This window comes from Oncorhynchus tshawytscha, unplaced genomic scaffold (genome assembly GCF_018296145.1).
Source record: "Oncorhynchus tshawytscha isolate Ot180627B unplaced genomic scaffold, Otsh_v2.0 Un_contig_3682_pilon_pilon, whole genome shotgun sequence".
In the NCBI taxonomy this organism is placed as follows: domain Eukaryota; kingdom Metazoa; phylum Chordata; class Actinopteri; order Salmoniformes; family Salmonidae; genus Oncorhynchus; species Oncorhynchus tshawytscha.
In genome coordinates, this window is record NW_024609475.1 from 127,286 (window position 1) to 145,437 (window position 18,152).

The 18,152-nt window shown below is 49.2% G+C and overlaps 1 protein-coding gene across 4 annotated transcripts in view; it reads left to right on the forward strand.

The window, feature by feature from the left end:
- Positions 1-18,152, forward strand: part of LOC112241099 (NIPA-like protein 2) — a 46,683-nt gene that overhangs the window by 18,233 nt on the left and 10,298 nt on the right. For 3 of the 4 annotated variants that reach the window (XM_042315472.1, XM_042315471.1, XM_042315473.1), the window contains exons 2-8: positions 5,456-5,524; positions 6,644-6,815; positions 12,310-12,369; positions 13,109-13,230; positions 15,637-15,733; positions 15,833-15,968; positions 17,066-17,154. In XM_042315472.1, the coding sequence (XP_042171406.1) occupies positions 5,456-5,524; positions 6,644-6,815; positions 12,310-12,369; positions 13,109-13,230; positions 15,637-15,733; positions 15,833-15,968; positions 17,066-17,154 (745 nt within the window). Of the gene's footprint in view, positions 1-5,455; positions 5,525-6,643; positions 6,816-12,309; positions 12,370-13,108; positions 13,231-15,636; positions 15,734-15,832; positions 15,969-17,065; positions 17,205-18,152 lie in introns of all 4 variants that reach the window. The other variant, XR_006082230.1, reaches the window with a different exon arrangement.

Sequence of the window (18,152 nt, forward strand, 5' to 3'; positions counted from 1 at the left end):
GGCCACCCTCCCCACGACGGGCTCGTTGGCCACCCTCCCCACGACTGGCTCGTTGGCCACCCTCCCCCCACGACGGGCTCGTTGGCCACCCTCCCCACGACGGGCTCGTTGGCCACCCTCCCCACCGGGCTCGTTTGCCACCCTCCCCACACGGGCTCGTTGGCCACCCTCCCTACGCCCGGCTCGTTGGCCACCCTCCCCCACGTTGGCCACCCTCCCTACGCCCGGCTCGTTGGCCACCCTCCCCACGCCGGGCTCGTTGGCCACCCTCCCCACGCCCGGGCTCGTTGGCCACCCTCCCCACGACGGCTCGTTGGCCACCCTCCCCACGCCCGGCTCGTTGGCCACCCTCCCCACGACGGGCTCGTTGGCCACCCTCCCCACGACGGGCTCGTTGGCCACCCTCCCCACGACGGGCTCGTTGGCCACCCTCCCCACGACGGGCTCGTTGGCCACCCTCCCCACGACGGGCTCGTTGGCCACCCTCCCACGACGGGCTCGTTGGCCACCCTCCCCACGACGGGCTCGTTGGCCACCCTCCCACGACGGGCTCGTTGGCCACCCTCCCCACGACGGGCTCGTTGGCCACCCTCCCCACGACGGGCTCGTTGGCCACCCTCCCCACGACGGGCTCGTTGGCCACCCTCCCCACGACGGGCTCGTTGGCCACCCTCCCCACGACGGGCTCGTTGGCCACCCTCCCCATACGGGCTCGTTGGCCACCCTCCCCACGACGGGCTCTGGCCACCCTCCCCACGCCCGGCCGTTGGCCACCCTCCCTACGCCCGGCTCGTTGGCCACCCTCCCTACGCCCGGCTCGTTGGCCACCCTCCCTACGCCCGGCTCGTTGGCCACCCTCCCACGCCCGGCTCGTTGGCCACCCTCCCCCCGGGCTCGTTGGCCACCCTCCCCACGACGGGCTCTGGCCACCCTCCCTACGCCCGGCTAGTACGACGGGCTCGTTGGCCACCCTCCCCACGCCCGGGCTCGTTGGCCACCCTCCCCACGCCCGGCTCGTTGCCACCCTCCCCACGCCCGGCTCGTTGGCCACCCTCCCCACGACGGGCTCGTTGGCCACCCTCCCTACGCCCGGCTCGTTGGCCACCCTCCCCACGCCCGGCTCGTTGGCCACCCTCCCCACGACGGGCTCGTTGGCCACCCTCCCCACGCCCGGCTCGTTGGCCACCCTCCCTACGCCCGGCTCGTTGGACGCCCGGCTCTTGGCCTTCCTAACATCAAATAACATTGGCCACCCTCCCCATTAGCCATTTCTTAGCCACCCTCCCCACGCCCGGCTAGATAGTTCGTTGGCCACCCTCCCCATCGTTGGATACCCTCCCTACGCCCGGCTCGTTGGCCACCCTCCCTACGCCCGGCTCGTTGGATATAACCTCCCCATAGACGGGCTCGAATGGCCACCCTCGACGGGCTCGTTGGCCACCCTCCCCACGACGGGACAGGCCACCCTCCCTACGCCCGGCTGTTGGTACCCTCCCCAGACGGGCCATATTCCCTACGTAATGCTTTGGACCCTCTAATGTCAAGTGTTGGCCATTGATGTGTTGTGGTCCCCACGACGGGCAGGTTGGCCACCCTTCGTTGGCCACCCTCCCCACGGGGATGGCCTACGGGCTCGTTGGCCACCCTCCCCAACGGGCTCGTTGGCCACCCTCCCCACGACGGGCTCGTTGGCCACCCTCCCCACGACGGGCTCGTTGGCCACCCTCCCCACGACGGGCTCGTTGGCCACCCTCCCCACGACGGGCTCGTTGGCCACCCTCCCCACGACGGGCTCGTTGGCCACCCTCCCCACGACGGGCTCGTTGGCCACCCTCCCCACGACGGGCTCGTTGGCCACCCTCCCCACGACGGGCTCGTTGGCCACCCTCCCCACGACGGGCTCGTTGGCCACCCTCCCCACACGGGTCGTTGGCCACCCTCTAAATAATGTGGAACGACGGGCTCGTTGATAGTGTTACGCCCGGCTGATGTAAACGCCCAGTTGGCCACCCTCCCTACGCCCGGCTGTTGGCCACCCTCCCCACAGGGGACCTGGAATACGGGCTCGTTGGCCACCCTCCCTACGCCCGGCTTTGGCCACCCTCCCCAACGGGCTCGCTGGCCACCCTCCCCACGCCCAACGTTGGCCACCCTCCCCAAGCTGGCCACCCTCCCCACGCCCGGCTCGTTGGCCACCCTCCCCACGACGGGCTCGTTGGCCACCCTCCCTACGCCCGGCTCGTTGGCCACCCTCCCCACGCCCGGCTCGTTGGCCACCCTCCCCACGACGGGCTCGTTGGCCACCCTCCCCACGCCCGGCTCGTTGGCCACCCTCCCCACGCCCGGCTCGTTGGCCACCCTCCCTACGCCCGGCTCGTTGGCCACCCTCCCCACGAAACGGGCTCGTTGGCCACCCTTCGGGCTCGTTGGCCACCCACCCTCCCCACTCGTTGGCCACCCTCCCCACGCCCGGCTCGTTGGCCTGTAACGCCAGTGGCTGTTGGCCACCCTGGTTCAGGCTTATGCCACCCTCCCTCCCAAAAGCCTGTAAGGGATGAGAGAGCCAAGCCTATGGGTCCGTGCTTCAAACACACACACCAATTGATTTAATGGACAGCTGAATGTATATATTTCTCTCTTCTTTGTCTGCTCTTTTCCATGTTATGTCTATCTGTGATCAGCTACCCAGGAAAAGTGCTGAACATCGTAATATGGGCTATCTGTAGCTTTACAAATAAGGTTCATGAACTCTAACTTCCTAACATCAAATAACATTAATACATTAGCCATTTCTTAGACTCACTTAGATAGTTAATTTGATGATACATACAAGGATATAACATCTATAAAGAGACAGGAATGCTTATGGGGGAGGTGTTGCTGTATAATTCAGAGCCATATTCCCTGTAATGCTTAGAGAAGATCTAATGTCAAGTGTTATTGATGTGTTGTGGTTGCAGGTTATGTGGCAGATCTAAAGCCTTTTATTGTGGGGTGTTTCTGTAGGTCAAGTGCTAACAGTCAGTATCTAAATAATGTGTGAAATGCTTGATAGTGCTGATGTAAACAGAGGTCTACTTTCTCAGGGGACCTGAATATTGAAATTCAACAGGAAGCTTCTCACTGTAACCAGTGTCTGTAATCTGGTTCAAATGATTAATAAACAGGAAACTGACCTGTCAGAACTGTTCAGGCTCCATGAACAAGATCATCCACATGTATTGAAACATGACTGTATAGAACTTTGTTAAGCTGCTACCCATTGGATGCAGGGATCAATGAGGAAGGACAAAGTTCCAAACTGGGCCTAAAATGTATAAGAGACTACAAGATTTAGCTGTGACTCTTGGTAGATCAATGCACTTGGAATTTAGATGCTTCTTCAAATGATTGATAAACATGAAACTGACTTCAGAACTGTTAAGGCTCTGTGGATCGATGAGGAGATGAGGAAACTGACTGTTAGAACTGTTAGAACTGTTAAGGCTCCGTGGATCGATGAGGAGATGAGGAAACTGTATTGGTTGAAAGAGACGGGACAAAAGGAAGTGGCTAACAAGTCTGTCTGACTTACTGCAAAATGAGAAATGTAACTAAACTATATTATGAAGCCGAGATCAATGATATAAAGAATGATGGCAAAAAAGCAAAATTTGAGGACTTTAAAATGAAATTATGGGCAGAAAGACGCATTCAACTCCATCTTTTATCGAAGTTCCATATTGCCTAAATAGAATAGGGATAAGTTCATCATACCCATTCTGGATTACCCAGAAGTCCACGGTTCCATACTTGCATGAATAAAAACAATTTAAAAAATCTTTCCATGTAATAAATTAATTGTGTGAAAAACAAATGAATTGTGTGAAAAACAAATGAATTGTGTGAAAAACAAATGAATTGTGTGTGCTAATGTGTCTCAGGGACTAGTTCAGCAGGAGGTAGTTATCACTCACAGCGGGGACTAGTTCAGCAGGAGGTAGTTATCACTCACAGCGGGGACTAGTTCAGCAGGAGGTAGTTATCACTCACAGCGGGGACTAGTTCAGCAGGAGGTGGTTATCACTCACAGCGGGGACTAGTTCAGCAGGAGGTAGTTATCACTCACAGCGGGGACTAGTTCAGCAGGAGGTAGTTATCACTCACAGCGGGGACTAGTTCAGCAGGAGGTGGTTATCACTCACAGCGGGGACTAGTTCAGCAGGAGGTGGTTATCACTCACAGCGGGGACTAGTTCAGCAGGAGGTGGTTATCACTCACAGCGGGGACTAGTTCAGCAGGAGGTAGTTATCACTCACAGCGGGGACTAGTTCAGCAGGAGGTAGTTATCACTCACAGCGGGGACTAGTTCAGCAGGAGGTAGTTATCACTCACAGCGGGGACTAGTTCAGCAGGAGGTAGTTATCACTCACAGCGGGGACTAGTTCAGCAGGAGGTAGTTATCACTCACAGCGGGGACTAGTTCAGCAGGAGGTGGTTATCACTCACAGCGGGGACTAGTTCAGCAGGAGGTAGTTATCACTCACAGCTACGATCGAACGGGGCCTTCCCTCCCCTCTTCCACTGAAACAGTGAAACCACTTTTTGAAAATCTATTGTATCCACCTGTTCGTCCGTCATCTTGAGATTACATTTCATGAACGTCTTGACTTTTCCCTCCGTTGACTGATAGTTTTCATTTCCATTCTCCTTCATGACAATATTATTCTCCTTTATTCTCCTTCATAACAATATTATTCTCCTTTATTCTCCTTCATGACAATATTATTCTCCTTTATTCTCCTTCATAACAATATTATTCTTCATTCTTCTATACTTTAGATCAAGTCATTCAGCTTTCATTGTTTTATCATCGTACCGTAGCTTCTCTGTGGTGTCTTAGGGAGTCCACGGTAGTTTGTTTTATAATCGTACCGTAGCCTCTCTGTGGTGTCTTAATAAGGGAGTCCACGGTAGTTTGTTTTATCATCGTACCGTAGCCTCTCTGTGGTGTCTTTAAGGGAGTCCACGGTAGTTTGTTTTATCATCGTACCGTAGCCTCTCTGTGGTGTCTTAATAAGGGAGTCCACGGTAGTTTGTTTTATCATCGTACCGTAGCCTCTCTGTGGTGTCTTAGGGAGTCCACGGTAGTTTGTTTTATCATCGTACCGTAGCCTCTCTGTGGTGTCTTAATAAGGGAGTCCACGGTAGTTTGTTTTATCATCGTACCGTAGCCTCTCTGTGGTGTCTTTAAGGGAGTCCACGGTAGTTTTCAATGCCTCATTTTCCTCTCTTCCATCACTCGTCCAGTGGCGTTCTCTATGGGATGAGGTCACTCGTCCAGTGGCGTTCTCTATGGGATGAGGTCACTCGTCCAGTGGCGTTCTCTATGGGATGAGGTCACTCGTCCAGTGGCGTTCTCCACGGGACGATACTCAGAGGTTTCCTTCTGATCTGTTTTGCTGTTGTTTTTCAGACGTATCTCCTGGGAATCATCATTTCAATATGTGGGAACTTCCTCATCAGCATTTCTCTGAATATACAGGTAAGGGCCTGTTTGTTTTAGGAGGCCGTGTACAGTACTATGAGATACAACACTAGCAACACTAGTGTTTTAGGCTGTGTACAGTACTATGAGATACAACACTAGTGTTTTAGGAGGCCGTGTACAGTACTATGAGATACAACACTAGTGTTTTAGGCTGTGTACAGTACTATGAGATACAACACTAGTGTTTTAGGCTGTGTACAGTACTATGAGATACAACACTAGTGTTTTAGGCTGTGTACAGTACTATGAGATACAACACTAGTGTTTTAGGCTGTGTACAGTACTATGAGATACAACACTAGTGTTTTAGGAGGCCGTGTACAGTACTATGAGATACAACACTAGTGTTTTAGGCTGTGTACAGTACTATGAGATACAACACTAGTGTTTTAGGCTGTGTACAGTACTATGAGATACAACACTAGTGTTTTAGGCTGTGTACAGTACTATGAGACAACACTAACAACACTAGTGTTTTAGGCTGTGTACAGTACTATGAGATACAACACTAACAACACTAGTGTTTTAGGCTGTGTACAGTACTATGAGATACAACACTAACAACACTAGTGTTTTAGGCTGTGTACAGTACTATGAGATACAACACTAGTGTTTTAGGCTGTGTACAGTACTATGAGATACAACACTAACAACACTAGTGTTTTAGGCTGTGTACAGTACTATGAGATACAACACTAGTGTTTTAGGAGGCCGTGTACAGTACTATGAGATACAACACTAGTGTTTTAGGGGCCGTGTACAGTACTATGAGATACAACACTAGTGTTTTAGGAGGCCGTGTACAGTACTATGAGATACAACACTAGTGTTTTAGGAGGCCGTGTACAGTACTATGAGATACAACACTAGTGTTTTAGGAGGCCGTGTACAGTACTATGAGATACAACACTAGTGTTTTAGGAGGCCGTGTACAGTACTATGAGATACAACACTAGTGTTTTAGGAGGCTGTGTACAGTACTATGAGATACAACACTAGTGTTTCCTGATGTTATGTCAGCTACTGTATTATTTGTGTATTTTCCCAATGCTCCTCTGAACATGTGAATGAAGTGCTGTTCTTTGACTCTGTGCCCTGTCCTCTCGCTGTCAGAAATACGCCCACATGCGCCAGTCCCAGCTCGGCGACTCCAGGCCCTACTACACGTCAGTGCTGTGGTGGAGTGGCGTGGGTCTGATGGGACTAGGGGAGCTGGGGAACTTCGCAGCCTACGGCTTCGCCCCGGCCTCCCTCATCGCACCACTGGGCTGTGTTTCAGTCATAGGTAAAGACGCAGACCTTTCTTTAGTATTATTGTTTATTTATCTAGATTTTATGGACAATTTTATATAATTTCTTGCATTAAGCATCAACATGAAACCCCTCTTATAATTGCCACTTTCCTGGTAGAATTTACTGGTATAAGGACAGGTCTAGGATCAGCTTATCCTCCCCAATCCTGACCCTAGACCTGTATAAGGACAGGTCTAGGATCAGCTTATCCTGACCTTAAACCATCAGAAGGGGAAAAACACAAAACTGACCTCGGATCATGATACAGCGTCTAGAGAGCCGCCCTAATATACCTCCAGGTGACACATCCCATTTTAGCCAATCGGGTGGCTTGCTGGTTCAGTAATCCACCAATCCCTGTGAAGCCATTCTCTACCCCGGCAGGTGCAGCTGTCACATGTTCAGTGTAAACATTCTAATGGCAGGTTAAATATTGACCTTCAGGAGCAGGATCTCCTTTATCCTAGCCTGGTCTCAGATCTGTCTGGCCAACTCTTAAGGTTGGCAGCATAAACAGACCTGGGACCAGGCTAGGGCAATATGGCCAAGATATCGTATCACAGTATTTTTCTACTTTTTTGAGAGTATTTTGGACTATGAAACTTCTACATGTGGTTTATGAGTAGTGAGTGATCCCAGGGTGCTTTAGGAGTAGTGAGTGATCCCAGGGTGCTTTAGGAGTAGTGAGTGATCCCAGGGTGCTTTAGGAGTAGTGAGTGATCCCAGGGTGCTTTAGGAGTAGTGAGTGATCCCAGGGTGCTTTAGGAGTAGTGAGTGATCCCAGGGTGCTTTAGGAGTAGTGAGTGATCCCAGGGTGCTTTAGGAGTAGTGAGTCATCCCAGGGTGCTTTAGGAGTAGTGAGTCATCCCAGGGTGCTTTAGGAGTAGTGAGTCATCCCAGGGTGCTTTAGGAGTAGTGAGTCATCCCAGGGTGCTTTAGGAGTAGTGAGTCATCCCAGGGTGCTTTAGGAGTAGTGAGTCATCCCAGGGTGCTTTAGGAGTAGTGAGTCATCCCAGGGTGCTTTAGGAGTAGTGAGTCATCCCAGGGTGCTTTAGGAGTAGTGAGTCATCCCAGGGTGCTTTAGGAGTAGTGAGTCATCCCAGGGTGCTTTAGGTGAGTCATCCCAGGGTGTAGGAGTAGTGAGTCATCCCAGGGTGCTTTAGGAGTAGTGAGTCATCCCAGGGTGCTTTAGGAGTAGGGTGTGAGTAGAGTCATCCCAGGGTGCTTTAGGAGTAGTGAGTCATCCCAGGGTGCTTTAGGAGTAGTGAGTCATCCCAGGGTGCTTTAGGAGTAGTGAGTCATCCCAGGGTGCTTTAGGAGTCATAGGGTGCTTTAGGAGTAGTGAGTCATCCCAGGGTGCTTTAGGAGTAGTGAGTCATCCCAGGGTGCTTTTAGTGAGTCATCCCAGGGTGCTTTAGGAGTAGTGAGTCATCCCAGGGTGCTTTAGGAGTAGTGAGTCATCCCAGGGTGCTTTAGGAGTAGTGAGTCATCCCAGGGTGCTTTAGGAGTAGTGAGTCATCCCAGGGTGCTTAGGAGTAGTGAGTCATCCCAGGGTGCTTTAGGAGAGTGAGTCATCCCAGGGTGCTTTAGGAGTAGTGAGTCATCCCAGGGTGCTTTATGAGTAGTGAGTCATCCCAGGGTGCTTTAGTGAGTAGTGAGTGAGTCATCCCAGGGTGCTTTAGGAGTAGTCATCCCAGGGTGCTTTAGGAGTAGTGAGTCATCCCAGGGTGCTTTAGGAGTAGTGAGTAGTCATCCCAGGGTGCTTTAGGAGTAGTGAGTAGTCATCCCAGGGTGCTTTAGTAGTGGAGTCATCCCAGGGTGCTTTGAGTAGTGTCATCCCAGGGTGCTTTAGGAGTAGTGAGTAGTGATCCCAGGGTGCTTTAGGAGTAGTGAGTAGTGATCCCAGGGTGCTTTAGGAGTAGTGAGTAGTGATCCCAGGGTGCTTTAGGAGTAGTGAGTAGTGATCCCAGGGTGCTTTAGGAGTAGTGAGTAGTGATCCCAGGGTGCTTTAGGAGTAGTGAGTAGTGATCCCAGGGTGCTTTAGGAGTAGCGTAGTGATCCCAGGGTGCTTTAGGAGTAGCGAGTGCAGGGTGATCCCTAGGGTGCTTTGGTGAGTAGTGAGTGATCCCTAGGGTGCTTTATGAGTAGTGAGTGATCCCAGGGTGCTCTATGAGTAGTGAGTGATCCCAGGGAGCTTTATGAGTTGTGAGGAGTGATCACAGGGTGCTCTATGAGTAGTGAGTGATCCCAGGGAGCTTTATGAGTAGTGAGTGATCCCAGGGAGCTTTATGAGTAGTGAGGAGTGATCCCAGGGTGCTTTATGAGTAGTGAGGAGTGATCCCAGGGTCACTGGGGGCTGTGGTATTAGAATGGAGGCTGTGGTATTAGAATGGAGGCTGTGGTATTAGAATGGAGGCTGTGGTATTAGAATGGAGGCTGTGGTATTAGAATGGAGGCTGTGGTATTAGAATGGAGGCTGTAATATTACTACCACTGTTACTATTACTACTACCACTACTACTGCTACTACACTACTACTGCTATTACTACTATTATTACTATTATTACTACTACTACTACCACTACTACTGCTACTACTACTATTATTACTTCTACACTACTACTGCTACTACTACTACGATTATTACTACTGCTACTACTACTATTATTACTACACTACTACTGCTGCCATATATGATTTACTAAATATTAATATTATTATTAGTATATCTAACCAAGGACAGACAGAGGAAGAGACTGTAGGAATCTGCGACACGAGAGCTTCTCTTGCGAGACTCCTGAATCTGGCTTCATAAGGAGTTGCTATGGTTACAGGAGATGGATCTAGCCTGTCCCAAAGGTAGAGGGAAACCTTAACCGTGAGATGAGCTCTCTGTATGGGATGTTATCAGCCACCTGGTGGTCAGGATCAATCAACCAGTCAACATCTCCTATTTGATCAGTAAATCAACGTCAATGAGTCAATAGTTATGGTTTCATTGTGTGACATACTTCACATGTAATGTGTTGATATGAGCTCTGGCACACATCAACAATGTCAGTCTATAGATAAGATTGTAATGGTGGCTTTGAGTCTATTGGGTTCACCTTCTTTCACCTTGCTTTGAGACCCATTGGGTTTACCTTCTTTCACCTTGCTTTGAGACCCATTGGGTTCACCTTCTTTCACCTTGCTTTGAGACTATTGGGTTCACCTTCTTTCACCTTGCTTTGAGACCATTGGGTTCACCTTCTTTCACCTTGCTTTGAGACTATTGGGTTCACCTTCTTTCACCTTGCTTTGAGACCATTGGGTTCACCTTCTTTCACCTTGCTTTGAGACCCATTGGGTTCACCTTCTTTCACCTTGCTTTGAGACCCATTGGGTTCTTTCACCTTCTTTCACCTTGCTTTGAGACCATTGGGTTCACCTTCTTTCACCTTGCTTTGAGACCCATTGGGTTCACCTTCTTTCACCTCACCTTGCTTTGAGACCCATTGGGTTCACCTTCTTTCACCTTGCCCATTTCTTTCACCTTGCTTTGAGACCCATTGGGTTCACCTTCTTTCACCTTGCTTTGAGACCCATTGGGTTCACCTTCTTTCACCTTGCTTTGAGACCCAATTGGTTCACCTTCTTTCACCTTGCTTTGAGACCCAATTGGTTAACCTTCTTTCACCTTGCTTTGAGACCCATTGGGTTCACCTTCTTTCACCTTGCTTTGAGACCCATTGGGTTCACCTTCTTTCACCTTGCTTTGAGACCCATTGGGTTCACCTTCTTTCACCTTGCTTTGAGACCCATTGGGTTCACCTTCCTCTGAGTTCCTGGGAGTTAGAATGAGAGTGACAGTATTACTGTGATCATTATTAAATCTAACAAAGGACAGACAGAGGAAGAGACTCTGTAGGAATCTGCAACACGAGAGATTCTCTCAGCCTCTCTGATTATTAGCGACAAGACTCCTATACATGTGAGACTGTAGGTGTGTGGACCAGGTATGATAGATGGATATTCCTATACTGCAGGTCACATGGTGTCCAGGTGACTGAATCTATGAAGGTAGACACCACACGTGGCATTATTATGTAAAGAAAATGGGAGATGTAAAATGGCAGTCTTTCTCGTCTTTCAGCCAGCGCAGTCATCTCTGTGGTGTTCCTTAATGTCAGTCATCTCTGTGGTGTGCCTTAATGTCAGTCATCTCTGTGGTGTGCCTTAATGTCAGTCATCTCTGTGGTGTGCCTTAATGTCAGTCATCTCTGTGGTGTGCCTTAATGTCAGTCATCTCTGTGGTGTTCCTTAATGTCAGTCATCTCTGTGGTGTTCCTTAATGTCAGTCATCTCTGTGGTGTTCCTTAATGTCAGTCATCTCTGTGGTGTTCCTTAATGTCTGTCATCTCTGTGGTGTTCCTTAATGTCAGTCATCTCTGTGGTGTTCCTTAATGTCTGTCATCTCTGTGGTGTTCCTTAATGTCAGTCATCTCTGTGGTGTTCCTTAATGTCAGTCATCTCTGTGGTGTTCCTTAATGTCTGTCATCTCTGTGGTGTTCCTTAATGTCTGTCATCTCTGTGGTGTTCCTTAATGTCTGTCATCTCTGTGGTGTTCCTTAATGTCTGTCATCTCTGTGGTGTTCCTTAATGTCTGTCATCTCTGTGGTGTTCCTTAATGTCTGTCATCTCTGTGGTGTTCCTTAATGTCTGTCATCTCTGTGGTGTTCCTTAATGTCTGTCATCTCTGTGGTGTTCCTTAATGTCTGTCATCTCTGTGGTGTTCCTTAATGTCTGTCATCTCTGTGGTGTTCCTTAATGTCTGCCATCTCTGTGGTGTTCCTTAATGTCTGCCATCTCTGTGGTGTTCCTTAATGTCTGCCATCTCTTTCAGTCATCTCTGTGGTGTTCCTTAATGTCTGTCATCTCTGTGGTGTGCCTTAATGTCTGCCATCTATGTGGTGTGCCTTAATGTCTGCCATCTATGTGGTGTGCCTTAATGTCTGCCATCTCTGTGGTGTTCCTTAATGTCAGTCATCTCTTTCAGCCAGTGCGGTCATCTCTGTGGTGTTCCTTAATGTCAGTCATCTCTGTGGTGTTCAGTCATCTTAATGTCTGTCATCTCTGTGGTGTTCCTTAATGTCAGTCATCTCTGTGGTGTTCCTTAATGTCAGTCATCTCTGTGGTGTTCCTTAATGTCAGTCATCTCTGTGGTGTTCCTTAATGTCAGTCATCTCTGTGGTGTGCCTTAATGTCAGTCATCTCTGTGGTGTGCCTTAATGTCAGTCATCTCTGTGGTGTGCCTTAATGTCAGTCATCTCTGTGGTGTGCCTTAATGTCAGTCATCTCTGTGGTGTGCCTTAATGTCAGTCATCTCTGTGGTGTTCCTTAATGTCAGTCATCTCTGTGGTGTTCCTTAATGTCAGTCATCTCTGTGGTGTGCCTTAATGTCAGTCATCTCTGTGGTGTTCCTTAATGTATGTCATCTCTTCAGCCAGTGCGGTCATCTCTGTGGTGTTCCTTAAAGAGACGCTACGAGCCTCTGATGTTGTTGGTAAGTTTGTACACACACACACAGCGCTAATCAAACCCCTCAGGACATAATCATTGTGGCTTTGATTTTATTTTTTATTTAACTAGGCAAGTCAGATAAGAACAAATCCTTATTTTCAATCTTGTAACCGTTCGGTTACTAGTCCAACTCTCTAACCACCAAGAGTGTTCAGATTTAGGTATGAGTTCCCACGTTACAAAACATTATGTCTGGTTGACGTCGAGGAGGAGAGAGGAGCTGGCTAGTGACTCTTATGTAAATATTGTGTGTGTAGTTAGAGATGGAAATGAAACATTAACTCAGAAGCTCAGTACTGATGAAACAGATCAGTTACTCCGTGTCATAGTACTGATGAAACAGATCAGTTACTCCGTGTCATAGTACTGACTAAACAGATCAGTTACTCCGTGTCATAGTACTGATTAAACTGATCAGTTACGCTGTCATAGTACTGATTAAACAGATCAGTTACTCCGTGTCATAGTACTGATTAAACTGATCAGTTACTCCGTGTCATAGTACTGATTAAACTGATCAGTTACTCCGTGTCATAGTACTGATTAAACTGATCAGTTACTCCGTGTCATAGCTCAGTACTGATTAAACTGATCAGTTACTCCGTGTCATAGTACTGATTAAACTGATCAGTTACTCCGTGTCATATGATACTCAGGTGAATAGGATGGTCTAATACTCAGTACTGATTAAACAGATGTGTGAATCTCTTCCTGACCTACAGGTGGTGCACTAGCAGTGGTGGGAACCTATCTCCTGGTCACCTTTGCCCCCCACACCTCCACCCACATCACCGCCCACCTGGTCCAGAGATACGCTGTCAGCTGGCAGTTCCTGATTTACCTGGTATGTACCCTAACTCACTCCTCGTATGTACCCCTGGTATGTGCCCTAACCTGCACCTGGTATGTGCCCTAACCTGCACCTGGTATGTACCCTAACCCGCACCTGGTATGTACCCTAACCCGCACCTGGTATGTACCCTAACCCGCACCCTGGTATGTACCCCTGGTATGTACCGCCCACCTAACCCACACCTGGTATGTACCCTGGTATGTGCCCTAACCCACACCTGGTATGTACCCTAACCTGCACCTGGTATGTGCCCTAACCCACACCTGGTATGCACCACTGGTATGTGTAACCTGGTAGTACCCTAACCCACACCTGGTATGTACCCCTAACCTGCACCTGGTATGTACCCTTACCCACACCTGGTATGTACCCCTGGTATGTACCCTAACCCACACCTGGTATGTACTCCCCTAACCCACACCTGGTATGTACTCCTGGTATGTACCCTAACCTCACCTGGTATGTACTAACCCACACCTGGTATGTACCCTAACCCACACCTGGTATGTACTCCTGGTATGTACCCTAACCCACACCTGGTATGTAACCCACACCTGGTATGTACTCCTGGTATGTACCCTAACCCACACCTGGTATGTACTAACCCACACCTGGTATGTACTCCCCTGACATGGTTTTAGAGGACCTACTCTAAAGCCATCCAGATGATCAGGTGGTCGCCCAGCCAGACAGCGCCCAGTGGAGTTAATGCTGCCTGTCTGTCTTGTATATCAGGTCACACCCATATTCATCACATCCTGCTCCAGAATCTGTCTTATTTACTGAGCGAGACCTCAATGTACTTAGACTGGAACAGGAGGGAGAGAGAGGGAAGGAGGGAGGGCGGGAGGGAGGGCAGGAAGGAGAGGGAGGGAGAGGAGAGGAGGGAAGGGGAGAGGGCAAAGGGGAGAGGGAGGGCGGGCGGGCGGGAAGGAGAGAGGAGGGAAGGGAGGGCGGGGCGGGCGGGAAGGAGACAGGAGGGAAGGGGAGAGGGAGGGGCGGGCGGGCGGGAAGGAGAGAGGAGGGAAGGGGATAGGAGGGCGGGCGGGCGGGAAGGAGAGAGGAGGGAAGGGGAGAGGGAGGGCGGGAAGGAGGGAGGGAGGGAGGGCCCTATATAGAAGGAGGGAGGGAGGGAGGGCGGGAAGAGGGAGGGAGGGAGGGGCGGGAAGGAGGGAGGGAGGGAGGGCGGGAAGGAGGGAGGGAGGGAGGGCGGGAAGGAGGAAGGTGACAAATGTGTTGTGTCAGACTACAGCCATGGAACGGGAGACTATTTTAACATGTTAGTCGCTGACAGTCCTGACGGATGATGTTTATAGCTGAGTCCCAAATGGCACCCTATATAGAGTACTATAGAGTACTATTCTCTATATAGAGTACTATTCCCTATATAGAGTATATAGGGAATAGTTTAATAGTACTCTATATAGAGGGAATAGTTCTCTATATAGGAATAGTATTCTCTATATAGGGAATAGTACTCTATATAGGGAATAGTTTAATAGTAGAGTAAACTATTCCCTATATAGAGTACTATTAAACTATTCCCTGTATAGAGTACTATTGAAAACACACACAGGATGCTGGAGTACTTATTGATCTCTCAAGGATGACTCTGTTTTGGTTCATTCTCATTCAAACAAGTTATTTAAATTGTGCTTTTCTCTATAAGCCATGTGCTCGCTGCTGTTACTGCGATCAGATACCCGTGCTGCTGGCTGAGGACTCTGTTACTGCGATCAGATACCCGTGCTGCTGGCTGAGGACTCTGTTACTGCGATCAGATACCCGGGCTGCTGGCTGAGGACTCTGTTACTGCGATCAGATACCCGTGCTGCTGGCTGAGGACTCTGTTACTGCGATCAGATACCCGTGCTGCTGGCTGAGGACTCTGTGACTGAGGACTCTGTTACTGCGATCAGATACCCATGCTGCTAGCTGAGGACTCTGTTACTGCGATCAGAAACCCGTGCTGCTGGCTGAGGACTCTGTGACTGAGGACTCTGTTACTGCGATCAGATACCCGTGCTGCTGGCTGAGGACTCTGTTACTGCGATCAGATACCCGTGCTGCTGGCTGAGGACTCTGTTACTGCGATCAGATACCCGTGCTGCTGGCTGAGGACTCTGTTACTGCGATCAGATACCCGTGCTGCTGGCTGAGGACTCTGTTACTGCGATCAGATACCCGTGCTGCTGGCTGAGGACTCTGTTACTGATACCGATCAGATACCCGTGCTGCTGGCTGAGGACTCTGTTACTGCGATCAGATATCCGGGCTGTGTCAATCACTGTGAAGCTTTGAGATGGACTATGGAAACCAGTTCAGTATTATTAATGTTAATGTTTTTTTTATCTCCTTCCCCTCTCCTTCCCTCTCTCTCCTTCTCTCTCTCTCCAGTTTCTAGAGGTCGTAGTGTTTTCTATCCTGCTCTATTTGTACAAGAGGAGGAATATCAAGCATATAACCATAGTGATGCTGCTGGTGGCTCTGCTGGGTAAGAACTCTGACAGACTCTATGGGGGATCATGGTTATCACGTTTCAGAATGGGATGAGTTACTCCAGGAAATAGTCACGTTGTCCCTGTTGTTTTAGCCTCCCTGACGGTGATCTCGGTCAAAGCTGTGTCTGGGATGATCACGGAGTCCATAAAGGGAGATCTCCAGCTCACCTACCCCATCTTCTACGTCATGGTGGTGGTCATGGTGGCCTCCTGTGCCTTCCAGATAAAGTAAGTCCAATGTGTCTCCACTTCCCCTGACAGCAGATTCAATTTCTACAGAGTATTGAAGAAAATGTGAAGGGTAAAAATGTATTGGACATTGTGACCTTGTCAGAGCAGAACTGTGATGGGATGATGCTCCGGTAGTATGATGGATGAATCCACCGTGTGATGGGATGATGCTCCGGTAGTATGATGGATGAATCCACCGTGTGATGGGATGAAGCTCCAGTGTTATGATGGATGAATCCACCGTGTGATGGGATGATGCTCCGGTAGTATGATGGATGAATCCACCGTGTGATGGATGATGCTCCGGTAGTATGATGGATGAATCCACCGTGTGATGGGATGATGCTCCGGTAGTATGATGGATGAATCCACTGTGTGATGGGATGATGCTCCGGTAGTATGGTGGATGAATCCACGGTATTATGATGGATGAATCCACTGTGTGATGGGATGATGCTCCGGTAGTATGATGGATGAATCCACTGTGTGATGGGATGAAGCTCCGGTAGTATGATGGATGAATCCACCGTGTGATGGGATGATGCTCCAGTGTTATGATGGATGAATCCACCGTGTGATGGATGATGCTCCGGTAGTATGATGGATGAATCCACCGTGTTATGGGATGAATCCACTGTAGTATGATGGATGAATCCACTGTGTGATGGGATGATGCTCCGGTAGTATGGTGGATGAATCCACGGTATTATGATGGATGAATCCACTGTGTGATGGGATGATGCTCCGGTAGTATGATGGATGAATCCACTGTGTGATGGGATGATGCTCCGGTAGTATGATGGATGAATCCACGGTATTATGATGGATGAACCCACTGTGTGATGGGATGAATCCACTGTGTGATGGGATGATGCTCCAGTAGTATGGTGGATGAATCCACTGTGTGATGGGATGATGCTCCGGTAGTATGGTGGATGAATCCACTGTGTGATGGGATGATGCTCCAGTAGTATGATGGATGAATCCACTGTGTGATGGATGAAGCTCCGGTGGTTTGATGGATGAGTCCACCGTGTGGGTCATATCATTCACATGGCCCTCAGAGGCCTCTCTTTAACCTTCGCTGTTCTCAGGTTCCTTAATCAAGCCATGAAGATGTTTGACGCCACGGAGGTCGTCCCCATCAACTTTGTGTTCTTCACTGCCAGTGCCATTACCGCAGGTACGTTGTTCAACCAGAACTCAGCTAATTGGCCAGTGCCATTACCGCAGGTACGTTGTTCAACCAGAACTCAGCTAATTGGCCAGTGCCATTCCCGCAGGTACGTTGTTCAACCAGAACTCTGAGCAGCACTGTCACCGGGAGTTTAATATTCTATATAGATTATGTATCTCTTCATCATTTCATCGTCCATTTACAGAATTGGCCTAAGCCAGTGTTACCTAGTGTTAATCTGCCAGTGTTAATCTGCCAGTGTTAATATGCCATTTACAGCTAATTGGCCAGTGTTACCTAGCGTTAATCTGCCAGTGTTACCTATAGTGTTAATCTGCCAGTGTTACCTATAGTGTTAATCTGCCAGTGTTACCTATAGTGTTAATCTGCCAGTGTTACCTATAGTGTTAATCTGCCAGTGTTACCTATAGTGTTAATCTGCCAGTGTTACCTATAGTGTTAATCTGCCAGTGTTACCTAGTGTTAATCTGCCAGTGTTACCTATAGTGTTAATCTGCCATTTACAGCTAATTGGCCAGTGTTACCTAGCGTTAATCTGCCAGTGTTACCTAGTGTTAATCTGCCATTTACAGCTAATTGGCCAGTGTTACCTAGCGTTAATCTGCCAGTGTTACCTAGTGTTAATATGCCATTTACAGCTAATTGGCCAGTGTTACCTAGTGTTAATCTGCCAGTGTTACCTAGTGTTAATCTGCCAGTGTTACCTAGCGTTAATATGCCATTTACAGCTAATTGGCCAGTGTTACCTAGTGTTAATCTGCCATTTACAGCTAATTGGCCAGTGTTACCTAGCGTTAATCTGCCAGTGTTACCTAGTGTTAATCTGCCATTTACAGCTAATTGGCCAGTGTTACCTAGTGTTAATCTGCCATTTACAGCTAATTGGCCAGTGTTACCTAGCGTTAATCTGCCAGTGTTACCTAGTGTTAATCTGCCATTTACAGCTAATTGGCCAGTGTTACCTAGCGTTAATCTGCCAGTGT